This window comes from Vicia villosa, unplaced genomic scaffold, assembly GCF_029867415.1.
Source record: "Vicia villosa cultivar HV-30 ecotype Madison, WI unplaced genomic scaffold, Vvil1.0 ctg.001062F_1_1, whole genome shotgun sequence".
Classification (NCBI taxonomy): Eukaryota; Viridiplantae; Streptophyta; class Magnoliopsida; order Fabales; family Fabaceae; genus Vicia; species Vicia villosa.
Window position 1 is genome coordinate 34,918 of NW_026705467.1, and position 17,200 is coordinate 52,117.

Genomic DNA, 17,200 nt, shown 5'->3' on the forward strand with positions numbered 1-17,200 from the left:
AGATGTTTGGACCATAAAAACTTGGACTCATTTGGAAAAAAAACATTTTTGAGCAATGTTGATTTCATGCATTTTCCCAAAATTTAGCCAACTTCAACAAGGTGTAAATCCTTCAATTTTTGTCATATGAAGGAGATCTTGCACTTTTTGGAAACCTCAAAGAGTCCTCTAACCAATGTCTTTGGTCTCATATCAAAATGATTTTTGGTTCTCCTTGTGTGTCCATTTGAAAAAAGTGTCTTTTTGTTGACTTTGAAAATGACCTGTAATGTCTTTGGCCATATTTTTCAAATGGTGAATGCTATGACCATGGGATCAATTGCATTTGAAAGATAATTGAATTTCCTTCAAAATGAGCTTTGGTTGACATTTTTTGGATGAAGGATGAGAGAGTTATGATCAGTCAAAGTTGAGTTGACTTTTCAGGCAAAAACCCTAATTTTGAATCTTAGGGTTTTGTTGATTTTTGATCTTTCCTTGATGAATTGTGATCATCCAATGATCAAATGTTGAATCCTTTGACAAAATATGGACTTTGACAAAAAATTTCATTTTTGACTGTCAGTTGACTTTTTTGGTCAAACGGGTCGTCTGTTGACTGTTTGAGCTGCTGACGGTGCGTCTGAGTGAATTGAAGTTTGAAAATTTGTATGATGGTACTTTGAGATGTATGGATGTATATGAAATCCATTTGAGCTCTCAAAACTTGTTGCTCCTGTTAAAACAAGAAAAACCCTGATTAGGGACTGTCTGTATAGGAGGCAGTTAAGCGTACCTGATTTTTGTGCAGTGTTGAGTTTCTGCTAATCATGTGATATTCAGAAGACTTCTAACACAAAAATCTTGGAAATTTGAATTGTGAATGATTGATTTGATTGATTGTACAAATCACTGTGAATTGTACTGTCTGCAGTTTGTCTGTCAACCGACTGTTCGTGTACTGAAGCAGCAGTTAAAGTGAAAAATCAACCGTCAAAGTTAATTTTCTTTTTTTTTTTTGTTGTTATTTTTGTTTTTGTTTGGTGTAAAGCATGAAAATTTATTTACATGACTTGTTAGAAAACAGAAACATAATAAATAACTGATATTTACGGTATGCGGGCAAAATTACCGATAATAACCTGAAAATTATTTAATGCACAGAAATAGAAATATTTGACTGGCAGAAAATACACAAAATATTATCTTAGTAATTAAGCAATATTATGACAACTAGTACAACATTTAATACTGACAGTATAAATATTACATACTATATTGAAAAGTACGACGAATAAACGGTACGTTTAAGAAAATAAGAAACACGACAAATTTTAAAAATGACGGTTGACGAACCATGCTATGATTAATAACATGTAGAGGAGTGGGAGTGCAACCATTGCAGGTCCACACTTCTCAGGACTGTGTAGGCAGAAGAAAGTTGTGATCACCGTAGCAATGGTGACGACTGTAAGAAGCAGTGTTTCTATCTATTTTGCCATTTTTGCTAGGGAAGAAGAAATGATGGATTATGAGGTAGGAATTTGAAAGATGATTTAGAATTTGATGTGAGATTTGTGGGAAGAATGAGAGGTATTTATAGAATGGAAAGATGATAGAGACGTTGGGGAATGATGTGATTCCGTACAAAAGGAAATTTGAGTGGTAGTGAGATTTGAAAGAAAGTGTAAGGTATTGTTGGGAAAAGAGAGATGGATAGAATAAAGTTGAGATTTGAATTTGAAAGGATAGATTTGAAAAGATTTTGAAAATAATGGAATATAGCACAAAAGTTAGTGGGAAAACAAAAACAATTGTTACCAGTACAGTGTGAGTTTCCTGCTTTTGCGCCTGCAAAAAGATTTAACCCTGCATGAACTGTGTTAGTACTATTTATCTGTAAAATAAATAAATAGTATTTGTGAAGTAAAGAACAGTATTTGGCGTTTGCGTAAGAATAAATTCCACTGTAAGCCAAGTTACTGTGTAAGAAAAATTCTGAAAACCAAGTTCTTCATATGTCAGGATATTTTGAAAAAATCCATGTTTATATGAGACTCTTAATTTTCATATTGAAACTTTCCTGAAAAAAGAAGTGGGCAAATTTTGGGGTATAACATTCGCACTCCAGTGCCTAATTTTCTTACCATTATTCAATACGAAACACTTACATCTGAAGACGTGAAGATGTGATAAATTTGGTTTTCTACCTTTACAAAGTTCATAATGAGTTTTGTTTAAAATAGGATGTATAAATATCTTATTTAAAACATAACATGTCATGCTTATCACATCAGCCCAAAAATATTTTGGTTGACCGCCTTTATTGATCATAGTTCTTGCCAACTCCTCTAAAACTCTGTTTTTGCGCTCCATAACACCATTTTGTTGTGGAGTTCTTAGAGCGAAAAAATTATTTTCAATGCCATGTTTATCACAATAATCATCAAAGAGGTGGTTTTGAAACTCACCTCCATGATCGCTTCATATTTCAATTATTTTTAAATTTATTTTATTTTGAGACAACTTTGAAAACTTCCCTTTCTGACATGCTTCGCAAAGAGCATCTGATTTATATTTCAGATTAGGGAGTCCTCTGACCAGATTAGTTTGTTAATTTGAGAAATCTTTCTCAAACTAGCATGACCTAATCTTCTGTGCCAAACCCACTGCTCTTCACTAACAGACAGAAGGCAAGTCACCTTTTTATTCTTAAGATCTGAAAGATCAATCTTATAAATGTTGTTCTTTCTCTTGCCTGTAAATAGGATTGAGCCATCCTTCTGACTAATAGATTTATAAGACTTTTGATTAAAGATTATGTCAAAACCATTGTCACTTAATTGACTTATAGACAATAAGTTATGAGCTAAACCATCTACTAAAAGAACATTAGTTATAGAGGGAGAGTTACCAATGCATATGGTTCTAGAGCCAATGATCTTGCCCTTCTAGTTCCCTCCAAACTTTACTTCTCCAGCAGACTTAAGTACCAGGTCTTGGAACATAAACCTTTTTCCCATCATGTGTCGTGAGCACCCAGAGTCCAGGAACCATGACATGTTTTCCTCTGTCTTTTGAGCCTTGAAGGAGATCTCTTCAGAATCTGAGTCTGATGTAGGTTCTGATTCTTCATCAACAGTGGCCATCAGTGCTATGTTTGCCTGCTCATCTTCAGAGTCTGACTCTTGATCAGAAGAATCTGAGTCATCCCAAGTAGCCATCAGGCCTTTCTTCTTTTCAAATATTTTCTTGGGCTTTTCCCTCTGAAGCTTTGGACATTCACTTTTGTAATGTCTAGGTTCCTTGCATTCATAGCACGTCACCTTCTTCTAGTCAGATCTTCTCTGTCCAGAAGATTCTCCCTTTTCAGGTCTTTTGAAGTTCTTGAAGTTCTTGAACTTTCTCTGCTTGCTTTTCCAGAGTTGATTTACTCTTCTGGATATTAGAGATAGTTCATCTTCTTCTTCTTCTTCTTCTTCTTCTTCTTCTTCTGATTCTGATTCGTCAGAATCTTCTTCTTCAGCCTGAAAAGCGTTAGTGCATTTTTTATTGTTAGATTTTAATGCAATAGACTTACCTTTCTTTTGAGGCTCATTTGCATCCAACTCAATCTCGTGACTCCTCAGGGAACTGATTAGCTCTTCAAGAGACACTTCATTCAAGTTCTTGGCAATCTTGAATGCAGTCACCATGGGTCCCCATCTTCTGGGTAAGCTTCTGATGATCTTCTTCACATGATCAGCTTTGGTGTAGCCTTTGTCAAGCACTCTTAATCCAGTAGTCAGAGTTTGGAACCTTGAAAACATTGCTTCAATGTTCTCATCTTCCTCCATCTTGAAGGCTTCATACTTCTGGATTAGAGCTAAGGCCTTTGTCTCCTTAACTTGAGCATTACCCTCATGATTCATCTTTAAGGATTCAAAGATATCATGAGTTGTTTCTCTGTTTGTTATCTTCTCATACTCAGCATGAGAGATAGCATTTAGCAATATGGTTCTTGATTTGTGATGATTCTTAAAGTCTTTCTTTTGAGCATCACTCATGGCTTGCCTAGAAACCTTGACACCTTGAGCATTCACAGGATGTGTGTAACCATCCAGCACAAGATCCCATAAGTCACCATCTTGACAAAGAAAGTAACTTTCAAGTCTATCTTTCCAATACTCAAAGTTTTCACCATAAAAAACTGGTGGTCTATTATAGCCATTGAAACTATTGCTTCCATTGTTACCATTGTTGTTTTGCTCAGTGGAAGTAGTTGGAATAATTGGATCAACCATTTTGTGTTTTTCTCCCTGAATCTTTTGTCTAACACGATTAAGTGCTTGCACCTAGAACCGGCGCTCTAATGCCAATTGAAGGAGTGAAAAACACTTAGAAGGGGGGATTGAATAAGTGTAACTCAAAAACTTGGAAGATAAAAACAATGAACACAATTATTTTTATCCTGGCTCGTTGTTAACCAAACTACTCCAGTCCACCCCTGACAACGTGATTTACCTCAACTGGGGATTTAATCCACTAATCCAACTGATTACAATGGTTTTCCACTTAGATAACCTCTAAGTCTTCTAGAGTCTACTGATCACAACTTGATTACTCTAGGAATCCTTTTACAATCAATGTAAAATAAAGTTTACAAGAGTTTAGATTGCTTCTAATAAAGCTGTAATCACAACTGTGATATTTCTCTTAAGTTCTATTCTTAACACTCACTAAGATATTACAAAGTTTGTGAGGTTGAAGATGAAGTTCTTTAGCTTTTGAATTTGACAGTGTTTCTGTAAGTTTTGCACAAGTGTTGTATTCAGCTTCTGATTAGAACTTCTATATATAGGCGCTTGAGAGGAAATGACCGTTGGGAGCATTTAATGCTTTGCGTGAATAGTACAACGCTGCATTTAATGTTTCACACTTTTGTCAACTACCTCGAGCCATGCTTTTGCTGCTTTTACTGACTTTGCCGTTTGTAGCTTCTAACGTTCCTTTTGTGAGTCAAAGATTTGACTCTTCAGTCTTTCATATTGTACTTTCTTCTGGGCTAAGATTTGTAGATAAACAACGTTTGACAGAGTCAACAACTTTGGTTTAGAGTATCTTCTGTCTTCTGACTTTGAAGTGCTTTGAGCGTGATACCATCAGAGCTTCAGAGCTTGTACTTCTGACTTATATTCTTCTGATGCTTTACAGTTCATATTCTGATTCTGCATAATCATCTTCTGATGTCTTTCCAGAGCATGTTCTGATGAAGCCATCCAGAACCTTCCAAGTCAGTGCTTCTGAATGCTGCTTTGTGCATACTCTTTATATATTTCCTGAAATGGAAAACTTAAAGGATTAGAGTACCACATTGTCTTATACAAAATTCATACATAGTGTTATCATCAAAACTAAGAATATTGATCAGAACATTTCTTGTTCTAACAGGATGGAGTTGAATCGGTGCGAGCTCGAGGTGATTAAAGATAGAAATCTGGAAATTAGTAAAAGGCACCTGGAACCTCATCTCCTTGAAAACGACCTCGTACATGGGAATCAGATCGGTCGGATAGACGTCGCACACCCGCTCGTCTTCACCAGGCACCGATATGACCCCGTCAAGTTTCTCTCCGGATCCACATGCCCACTGATATCAGTATGTACATATGAACTGTCCGTAGCAAAGTAACTTTCTGAGTTCAAAACCTCGTCCATTTCCCATTCATCCACGGTACGTTTCTTCTGGGGGGAGGAGTAGCAGAGGACGACGCCGAGCCAAAAGCCAGCACCCGATTATCCTCGGTTTCGACCATGATCACCTAAAAAACAATGGGGACAAGTGAATTCGACAATCAAATCAAATCCACTCTTCCACCGCTAATCAAGTGAAAGGGCGTGAAACTGACCCGGGGACCAAAAATCCTCGAGCAGACCCCTACTCGAAAAGCCAAACACCAGAAATAGAGGTGAAAAAGCGTGTCACAAATTCAAATTGTGGTTGAAACCCTACCAGCTACTGCAGTCAAGAAAACGCATGCAAAGGGAAAATTCCAACCATAATCTGACGGTAAACTAAGATAACAGGGGCACAGGCACGATTCTTCACATAATACCTACGGTCTAGCTCTCATCAACAGTGAAAAACACTACATCGTCGCCGTAAACCACCAACATTTTTCCAGAAACTAATCGTCAACCACACTAGAACTATCCCACCACATGCATTTCCAAGTAAAGAACCTAAGAAACAAACGAGACGAAGGTTTAAACTTACTTGTGAAAGTTGGAAAGAGAATCTGAAGTGTGAAGCTTGAACGTTCGCGGTGGAGATAACGACGGAGAAGACACCGGAATATTGGAAAGGTAGGAGAGTGGAAAGGAAACGTGAAAAGTTCAAATGGAGAAAATTGAACTATTTATAGATGACTAACTCTTACGTGATGCGCACACCTGGGATAAGGAGACAAAAGGGCCATCAATAACACCTAAACCCTAGTCACTAGACCTGCAATCATCATGACGCATTAAGTGCAACGCAAAGCTTGAGGCCACCACTCATACGTTACCTCTCCTCCCAGTAGACACCTGTTCCTCTCCCCGTCTGACGACCAGCCTCGTCGGAAACTATTACCCTGCTCGACACTCTCCTCAGTTAGTCCGTTCTGCCCGTCTATGGCCACTTTAAGTCATCACTCCCACGCCTGGAAGCAACAACTCGGGGGGATCCTGTTCTGGACTGACCCAATGCTCCAATTGTCCCAACCCACTCTCTAGAAAAGGCGGCTCAATAAGAATTGGCCCAACACACCAAAGCCATGAGGGTATGCTGTAACACCCGAGGCCGAAGAAGGAGATGGGTGTATGCACCGCATGTAACACCTGAAGCTAAAGAGGGCAAGGGTGGTTGCCACATAGGAATGAGAGGAATCTTGAGACCGTGCAGGTATGAGACTGCATGGTTGAAGGATTCCTTATAAGGATTAATGGGTACTACCTATACCAACAAGATGCATCTTATTTTTAGTAGCCTATTCTATAAAAACTCCACAGTTAAACGTGCTTGACTTGAAGTAATTTAGGGATGGGTGACCTTCTAGGAAGTTTCCCGAAAGCGTGTGAGTGAGGAAAAATCATGATGAAAAGACCCGTGTTGGTTTGTGGGGTCAGTCGATCATCCCGAAAGGAGTCTGGGTAGCTCAATTGGTAGTGGGAATGGAATGAACATGTACTTGAACCCCAGGGTACAGGGTTCAATTCCCACAAATGACAAAAACTCTACTAGTGAGGGGGTAGAGAAGATCGTGAGGTGACAGTGCCGGGAGCGCCTTGCGAGGGGCCCGAGCTGTTACATATGCCATTTACCCCACATTCTGGGCACAACTGGAGATTAACCAAGCACGTGGAGATCCCGTCCCCGACAACGGCTAGTGCTCCAAGAACGACTATCCAGGACCTAGTCCAAGGTCCCCTATATTCGGGGCCAGAAATCACGCCCAAGCCGAAAAAGATAGGAGGTCCGTTATGCCCCATGGGAACACTTATAAGTAGCCTTCTATCCCTAGAGGGCAAGGTAATTCACTTTTGACCCAAGATCCCTTATTTTCTGTTCTACCTCTCTTTGTTCCTTCACTTACTTTGGCATCGGAGTGCCTTGTAGGTACAACCCCCTTTTTTCTCAACCATCCCCGAAGATCAAGCCAACCGTCGCTGGCCACCTGTTCAGCCAGAGAGAACAATAGGGATTTGGAAAAATTATTTACATATGTGTTGGAGATAAGTCACAAAATGAGAGAAAATACCTATTTGATTCAATTCAAGAGAAATGGTATGGGTCGACTCAATAGAGTGAATAACTTGAATCAAGAATAAAACAAAAAAATATTGTTTCTATGATTCAAATCAAGCTTTTTATGAATTAAATAATTTTTTCTATGATTTAAATCAAACACTCAAAAGAAAAATATAATTTTCACATTTAATTTAATTTGAGTCAACATATTACCTGATTCGAATCACACTTTTAGTTATTTGAACAGAGACTTGGCATGATTTAAATCGTACTCTCATGTGTTTCTTGATCCAAATATATGACTAATTAACTAGAAATATATTGTATTGACTTTAAGTAAATACTTTGATAGATGCATGCATAAAAACAATTTAGTACTCAAATCTATAATGTGCAACTATACGAGGATACTCAATTACAACAATTAAACCAAAACACTAAATTGACAAGTAACAAAACATAAACTAGGAAAAATCCTAAGAGGCAGAGCAACTTCATGAACAACCTTCGATGTAATCCAAACCGTTGATAGTGCATAATGGATCATATGATTATTAATGTACGAGGCACACATAAAGGTTTATGAAGCATCATTTTACTATTTATTTTTCATTTTTGACATGCCACAAAACTTATTCTTACAATCAAACATCATTGTTTATCACAGTTTTTGTTGTTTATGTTTACTAGTTAAGCTCATTTGTGATATTTTCTTGTTAGTACTGAACATGCATAAGAAATCAACCTTATTTATCAAGATAAAGGCAATATCTTTATTTTTATTTTCACCTCTTCTTTAGGTTTTTCAAGTTAGTGTTTTCGATAAATTTGCTTTACTTTTGAAATATTTCCCTATCTCTTGACACCCTTTGATGGGAGGGCTTGTGTTTGAGCTTGATTGTTTACTCTACATTATTTGAATGTGTATCCTTTTCAAATTTTTCTATGAACACTATGTAAACTATGCTTCAGAAGGCATACCGAGATATTTTGATCGGCTGGGTGGAATTGGACCCCTTGGCGATAGTCTTTGCTTTCGCCCGCAAGGGTGGCTTGAACTGGGCTTATACAGAGGTGGGACTATCATCCAAATGAGGAGGGGGGTGTCTCCACTATATGGATACATTAGGTTATGTAGTGAATATGAGAAATGTGTCATTCCCTTCCATACATCTTAATCTCCTTCATGAGCTTTTGTATTCCATTTAATGACTTCAAAGTTAGTGTCATGAATCATTTAATGACATTTCCTTTGCTATTGCATCAACTAAGGTAGACGTTTATCAAGCTTTATTTTAATATTTATGCGAATATAAATGGGCGTGTTGACTGTGGGATTCTTCTTTCATTTCTTCAAGACCCAAAATAGCACGCCTAATCATGTGCGAGGTTTAGGTTTAATTCATCTGAGGCATGTCCTGAATTATTTGAGACCTATTATGACAATGTGAAGCATTTCAAGGATCAATTCTTTTAGGCAACTCTTATCAATGAAGAATCTCATGCGAAGATAGATAAAATAGAACTCAGCCTCTCATACATGTGTAAAGGTTTATTCCGCAAATTCTAGTGCCATAGTCATTTTTTGACAGAAAACAAATTGCAGATACAAAGGGGCGTGGTTACTGTGGGATTATACTTTCATTTCTTCAAGAACTAAAATAGCATGCCTAATCATGTGTCGTCTCATATTTCATTTATGAGGAAGATGAGACAAATCTTAAGTAGTTTCAGCAGCTACGTTAGCGATGTTCCCTTGAACAACCGATCAGATGACTTTGAATGCCACCATGTTTAATGAATATGTAGTAGGATCTGTTGAAAAGGAAGTTAAAACTTGAGGAAGAAGATCAAGAAATGAACATTTGAACTTTTAAGAAAGAAGATCTAGATCTTTAGATCTAAGGAGATCTAAACATGGAAATACACAGGAATCAGATTTCAATTCTCACGTATGTTGCTACTATTCCATGGCGGAACTAAAGTCGTTTGGTGAATAATAGTAGTGTTTGCTACGGTGGACTTGAACTTCTAATGTGGTGGATAAGAGGGCTGATCTACAAGGTTAGAAATCTAATGCTATAGTTTATGTGATCATGAAAGTGAAGTCAGAGTTGGAATGATTTAAAACAAAAATCATCGATTATTTCACGATCAACTGTCTAATTGATTTGGATGACTACCATTACTCCTAAATGCAGAATTACCTAATTTAAGCGACTCAGAACACTATTTTTGACATTCATGTAAAATCTCATATTAAAAGAGTTCTTCTAGTCTAGTAATTTTTAAAATTCCTGCTCTAGTGAAAGACATGGAACATGTTTGTTTTAGTTTTTTAATAATACTACATATTTTTTGTAATCAAAATTTTACAAATTTTTTAAAATCTTTAAATAAAAAATTGGTTTTAAATAAATTTTTATAAAATGTTATTTTAAACATTTCAATATTGAATTATAATATTTTTTAAATATAAATCTTTTAATAAATTTTTAATAAAAACTATTTTTGAAATATATCTTAGAAAATTGTATGCTTTTAATTATGTTTTAATCTTAAATAATATATATTTATGTTATTGGATTTCAAAATTAATAGTTTAAGTTATTAAAAATAAATTATTTTGTTTTACCATTTTAAAATTATTTAAAAAAAAAAATTAATTTTGAAAAGAAAATGAAAAAAGTTAATATATTTTTTAAAATTAAAAAAATAGGCCATATTAAAATTATGAATACTTCTTTTTTCCAACCAGACTTATTGAGAGTAAATATAGGATATATTTTTTCGATTCTAGTGATAAAAGCCATATTACAACATCTAAGGATTATATAAAATTTTAATTTATTTTTCAAATGTGTTATATAAAATTGTTTTGTAAGTAGACTTATACGGTGTATTGATATTTTTATTTATTTAAGAATTAATTTGTGTTTTGTAATTATAAATTTATTTCTTTATATGATTGAAATGTATTTATTGTAGTCCTTTGTACACACACGCCTTTGCGCTAGTTTCCTAAATAACAAACACGAATAGCATCGGTTTGAAAAGTTGTTTTAAAAGACATGGGAAAATGTATTTGATAAATAAATTAATAAAATTAAAGTCTTTACTTTTTGAAAATTATTCTACCAGAATAAAATTAATGTTTACCTAAATTTATAAAGTCAAACTAAATATTTTGTTTTAATTATATTTAAAATGATTATCTTATGTTTTTAGTAAAAAAGTAATCGCTAGATAAAAATATTTAAAAAATAAATTAAAAATAATAATAAAAGTATATATAAAGACCAAATGTGGAGAATTCATTCACCACTTTTTCTTTCTTTCATGCGCGCGAATCATCCATTCAGTCTTTCGAATTTACCGTTCAGCTCTTTCAAAATCACATATTACAAAGATGAATCACTTTCCTTCTTGTCATTCAGAAATTCATGATTCCAATTATGATGCATTCCACAACAACATTCTTCCTTCCGGTAAAAAAATTTCGATCTTTTTTCTAAAATATTGAAAGCTGAATTTGTTACAATCTTTCTCTATTTTTTTTTCATGTAATAGCTAAAGTACTTGCTGTGTATATGTTATTTGTTACAATTTCATGAGATTTCAACTCCGAAAAATCAAATATTTTGTTTTTCTTCTCTCTAAATTTTCTTTTTTTATTTCATAGTTACTTTTTGAAAACATAATCTCTTATTTCTTTTCCAAGTGTTCTAGGGTTTTTATCCTTAAAGTTCTGCGGTGTTTAATTTTAATTCTCATTAAAATAAATACAAGTGTATACTTTAAATTCTATAATCAAATATAAAATTATTTACAGAAATAAAATTAATATTGATAAAATTTATGTTTAATAATTTGAATTTTGAAGTGAATAAAATCGATCTTGTAATGGTTCCTAATAATCTTGAAGTGAATTTTGACATTAATAGAATTTTGACATTTATAATTCTCCATGTAGATAAAGTAAATGATTTTGCTGATATTTCTGGCATTGATGTTGACGGATTTGGCGGTAACTTTAATTTTGGGATGGATTGGATCACATGGGAAAACATGCTTGATAACAAAAAGAAGTGTGAGTTGGAAGCTGCTAAACTATTAAATTGGTCACCTTATAAAAATCATGTTGAACATATGATAGAAGATATCAATGATGATGTGTCTTTGTTACCGTCAACTCAGGTAAAATTTAGTGTAGTCTAACTTATTTGTGAGTTTATATTCTAAACTACAAGTTTAATAAATGGCTTATTTATGTTCAATTTTTTTTTTTTGCAGATTCCATTTGTTGACATTAATACAGAAGTTACTAATGAAGACATGTCTGGAAATACTCAATCTAGTAATGTATCTAATATTGCAACATATGATTCACTATATGGTAAACCTAGATTCTTATTAACTTGTATTTTTCTAACATGTTATACATCAACTTTAAAATTGAAAATTTATTTTATGATAAATTTCAGCTTCATTGAATGACTGTGGATGGAGTTCTTGCACAAGCAATTCCAACATGGTAATTCTTCATATATTAATATATATAATCCTTTCACATAAGATATAAACATTGACTTAGCATTTTATTTTTCCTTAAAGATATCAATGTCATTAGTTTTAATCTTTTTGTAATTCTTTTTAGTTTTGTTTACTTATATTGTTTATAACTTGCTAGAGAAATATGCTAAAAAATTGTCATACATTAATTTTTAACAAAGCATATCATTTATGCATCACAATATTTTTTGGTTGAATATTAGGATAATTTGGATATCTGTTAACTCTATATTTTTATGACGTAACACTTTATTTTATTTATTTTTTAGATATCTGAGGAATTTGTCTATCCAAAAGGGGACTCAGATGCTATAACTCTAAGTAAGAAAGATGTTGATTTATTACAGCCAAAAACATATATCAATGATACGATTATCGACTTTTACACTATGTAAGTTTATATATGTATTTCTTTCCTTTTGAAAGTTATATTTTTACCTAGATTTTTGTTTGTTCCTTCGTTAATAATATGTTTTTAATAATTTTTACATATTTTTATGTCTTTCTTGTTTGTATTTAGTTTTTATTCTCTTATTGCAAATCATGGATTAAACATTTTTTCCCCTTATTGTTCAATTGTTATCTTTTAAATATGTAAATTTATAATTAATTATAGTTCACTTCTAAAAAAATGTTAAAAAAACTCTTAATATTGATTCTAATAAACATTATAATTTGATTGCAATAAACATTGTAATTTTTCAAATGTCTCCATCTGGACAGATACTTGAAGAATAAGTTACAAGAGAATGAAAAGGATCGATTCCATTTTTTCAATAGTTTTTTCTTTCGAAAGTTGGCTGATATGGACAAAATTCCACCCAATGCTTGTGATGGAAAATCAGCATTTCTACGTGTTCGTAAATGGACAAGAAAAGTAAATCTGTTTGAAAAAGATTACATTTTCATACCAGTGAACTTCAAGTAAGTAACTATCAAATTCTTTCTTCACTTTGTTGTTAGTATATGTATTGATGTTTTTATTACAATAAAATTTTGGCCATGATTGCAGTCTTCATTGGAGCTTAATAGTAATTTGTCATCCTGCTGAAGTGCTTAATATTAATGGTGAGTTTTTTAATTTTACATATCAAATCACTTCTCTTAAACAAATTTTTTTTTCTCAAAGATTATTTTATGATTCATATTTCAGAAAGAGATATTGAAAAAGCACTTAGGATACCCTGCATATTGCACTTGGATTCTATAAAGGGATATCATAGTGATATAAAAGACCTTGTGCGAAGGTATTTTGAATTTCTTAACCATACACTTCAATCTCATGTCACTACATTTTTTTCTCTTCCAAATTTTCTTATTTTGGATGTACTTTTTTCGTTAGAAGATGATCTCACATGCCAAGCATTAGTTATAGCCTATAAGTACTTGTTCATTTTTTGTTAAACTACATTTCGAATTTATATTTGTTATTCTCTAATTCTTTTGCATTATTTTTTTTAATAATATATAAAGCTTTTAGATCCACTAAGTATTAATATTGTTGCCTCATAATCACTTGACACCCAATAGAACTTAGTAATTAGAATATAATTTTTTTTTTACGTGTGATCGATGTTTTAACTTCTAATTTATAGCCTTGTGTGATATGAGTATGCTTATTTAGTTTTCACATTGAAATTGAATTTTAAACTCTAAAGTCTAAACTTTTTTTCTCTTCTTTTGATTATTAGTGTTTATTTTGTCAGCTATTTTTGTTACTCTTTATCTTTGTTTGTATTCTCAATTTAAAAGAATAACTCGGTAAGTGTAATATTGATTCATATTGTTGAATTGACAGTTATTTGTGGGAAGAATGGAAAGAAAGGAAGAAAGAAACATGTGGAGAAGATCTCTCATCAAAATTCTTGAATATGCTTTTTCTCTCAATTGAGGTATTATTTACTTACATTTTTGTAAAATGTTAGAATATTATTAAAGGAAAATTTTTTCTTTAAATATCTTTTTTGTTAAATTTAAAATTTATTCAATTTTATTTTCTAGAAAATAAATTTCACACCATTTAGAAAACTATTATGAAAGTGGAATATTTCTATAGCAAAATTATATTTTATAGTTATTCATGAATGTGAGTCTTTTCTTTTTATGTTAGATTTGAACCTAATAATTTTTATAGAATATATGTATTATGTTTTGGGAATTAAGTAAACTAAAAGTGTAATATTTTACACGTGATTTAAAAAAAATCATATTTTATTTATTTATCACATGCATTATTTATATTAGTACTTGGCCATAAATTTCTTAGTTGAGACCAAATTCTGTCCTCTTGAGTTAAAATTATTTTACTAAAGAATTTCCAATTAAAAAATATCAAATTTATCTACAAAAAGAAAAAAAAATATTATTTATTCATACACTGTTGTTATGTTTAGTTTTTTCTTACTTATCTCTGGCAGATGGTTAGTTGATTTATTCAGGAACACTTTTTTGTTTTCTTAATTTGATGGTGCTTTTACTAATATTTTGAGATTAAATGTCTTTCATAGGTACCACAACAGGAAAACTCATATGATTGTGGCATCTTTTTACTTCATTACTTAGAGCTATTCTTGGCTGAAGCTCCATTTAATTTCAATCCATTAAAAATAACCAAGCTCTCCAACTTTGTAAGTATTTTTTATATTTGACTTATTATAAAATCATTTAAATTACATAAAACTATTTTTCATTATGTCAAAACATAATTTATTTTTTACTTTATAATATTTCAATTCATAGTAAATCCTTAATGACTCCTATGATTGCTTATATATATTAAATCCAATAAATTTTTTAAATTTTCTAGCTTAATTTGGATTGGTTTCCACCTGAGGAGGCTTATCGCAAGAGAAATATTATTCGTAAATTAATCTTTGAATTGGTGGAAAATCATAAATCACATGAAGGCATTTTCCTTGACAATTATCATGACCAACATTGCGTAGAACATCATGATAACACGATTGATGGTCAGTCTAATTTAATCAATCGGGAGGCAACAACTTCTCAATTTGACCAGGGAATAGAAATGGATCCATCTTTCGATGCTTCTAGTATAATTTACAAGGAGAATTTTGAGCAAGAAGCTCCATTGGAAAATTCATTTGGAAAATGTCAATATTTTGATCCGCCGTCATCTAATCATTGGTTCAATGGTTCAACAATTAAAATAGAGGTACATACCATATATGTCTCCTTTGTATCATTTTAAAACTTTTTTGATATTTCTATTAGCATGCATCTCTTTATTTTTTTTTTATGTTTGACTATGATGTTATATGGCTTTGAATTTAATATTATTTTTATTTTTAATTTGTTATTGCTAGCAATAATTGCCTCTATGATATTATTATTCTAAGTTCAAATAATAGTTGTCACATTGTTGTTAAATCCTTAGATAATTTACGCGTTAAAACTTAAAATATCACGATGATACCAATATATCTACTTATTAAAATTATATTTTGTAAGCTAATTATACAACAATTTTTTTTTGTGATTAGTCAAATCACAAATGGTATTATTAGTGTAATATTACGTAGTGTTTATCACCGTACACTTAAATATCTTTATATTTATTCTATTATATTTGCTCAAATTTCTTACGAGTTGCATGATTTTCATCCAAATAAGTCACCTTTTAATGCTAGGGAGTATTTGAATATGATTTTCGTCAATAGAATTAACCACTAGGGGAATAAATATGGTAACATAAACAACAAAAAGGAGCAAAGTGATAAATTCTAAACTCATAATAACTTACTAATTTATCTTTTTTTCTTGTATTTTTTTACAGGAAGAGACAACAATTTTACCTCAATCAAGTTGTTCATCGCATGGTTCAAATGGTGTAGAGATATCAAATATTAAGTCTGTTGGCAACAAGTATTGGTACCATGACTTGTTCTATCAAGGGACACCAACTTTACAATTAAATCAAGTTATACATGCAGTAGATAACAAGGTCATCGACAATGATGTTCGTATTATCGAAGATATGAAAACTTGTCCTTGGGTGGAGCGACCTGCAAAAAAGAGGCAACTTATGCCTCTACCTAGGTGGAAGTGATGGAACCGTGATTTCTTTTACCTTCACCGAGTTTGAATAACTTTTCTAGGTTTTTCATTTTTAACATGAAAATAGTAACAATAAGTAGTCATTATGTAAAGTCTTTTTTATTCATTTATTAGGAAAAAATACAGTGTTTTTTTTTTTAATCTCTAACACACTCATTTATGTAAGAGTTATTAGATCTCATGATTCTTCAAGCATGGTAATGCATAAATCATTTTATATACAAAAATAAATAATTAATTACGAACTTTGATATTATTCCTAAATAAGTTTTTTGTTGGATTTTAGTGCACTCTCGAATTTGGGCCTTATTTTAATAATGTGACACCTGGTTTGGTGACGTGTCAACACTAAGTTATTTTAAGATTTATCCAATTATTTTTTTAATTTTTAATATATTTTTGAAATCAAATTAACATGTCATTTAAAATTATTTTTTAGTTTAATAATAATAAAAATTATTATAGTTTTACAAAAATAACTTAAACTAAATTAAATTAACATAAATTATCATATAAACTTAAACAAAATTTATTTAATTTTATTAGTGGTAGAATTTAAAATTAAATTAATTGAGAAAAAGAAGCATTCCCTCATTAAACCATTGAATTATCATCCTATTGAGTTCTTGGGCACGTTAAAGAATTTAGCAAAAGTTAATTCGTTGCATTCATAAATTTACTGTTTAATTATTTTTCAACCACCACCACGCTAATCCTTTTGCAAAAATCAATTCACTTTAATTAAATTATGGTTTGATCATTTTTCATTCACACAGAAACAAACTACCATCCACATTTCAA

The 17,200-nt window shown here is 32.1% G+C and overlaps 1 protein-coding gene across 1 annotated transcript; it reads left to right on the forward strand.

Moving 5' to 3' along the window:
* The first annotated feature begins 11,653 nt into the window (after nucleotides 1-11,653).
* Nucleotides 11,654-16,391, forward strand: LOC131633014 (probable ubiquitin-like-specific protease 2B). The gene is made up of 11 exons (XM_058903715.1): nucleotides 11,654-11,947; nucleotides 12,044-12,146; nucleotides 12,235-12,284; nucleotides 12,592-12,713; nucleotides 13,046-13,246; nucleotides 13,335-13,390; nucleotides 13,476-13,569; nucleotides 14,121-14,214; nucleotides 14,830-14,949; nucleotides 15,129-15,497; nucleotides 16,119-16,391. Exons 1-11 carry the CDS (start codon nucleotides 11,654-11,656, stop codon nucleotides 16,389-16,391), a joined length of 1,776 nt encoding a protein of 591 aa, XP_058759698.1.
* The last annotated feature ends 809 nt before the right edge of the window (nucleotides 16,392-17,200 follow it).

What these genes read in the sequence shown, in the direction of transcription:
- LOC131633014 (XM_058903715.1), top strand. Translation starts at nt 11,654, where the DNA reads ATGGTTCCTAATAATCTTGAAGTGAATTTTGACATTAATAGAATTTTG. An exon ending in AACATATGATTCACTATATG is followed by an intron (nt 12,147 to 12,234) that starts GTAAACCTAGAT and finishes GATAAATTTCAG; the next exon opens with CTTCATTGAATGACTGTGGA. An exon ending in TTCATACCAGTGAACTTCAA is followed by an intron (nt 13,247 to 13,334) that starts GTAAGTAACTAT and finishes CCATGATTGCAG; the next exon opens with TCTTCATTGGAGCTTAATAG.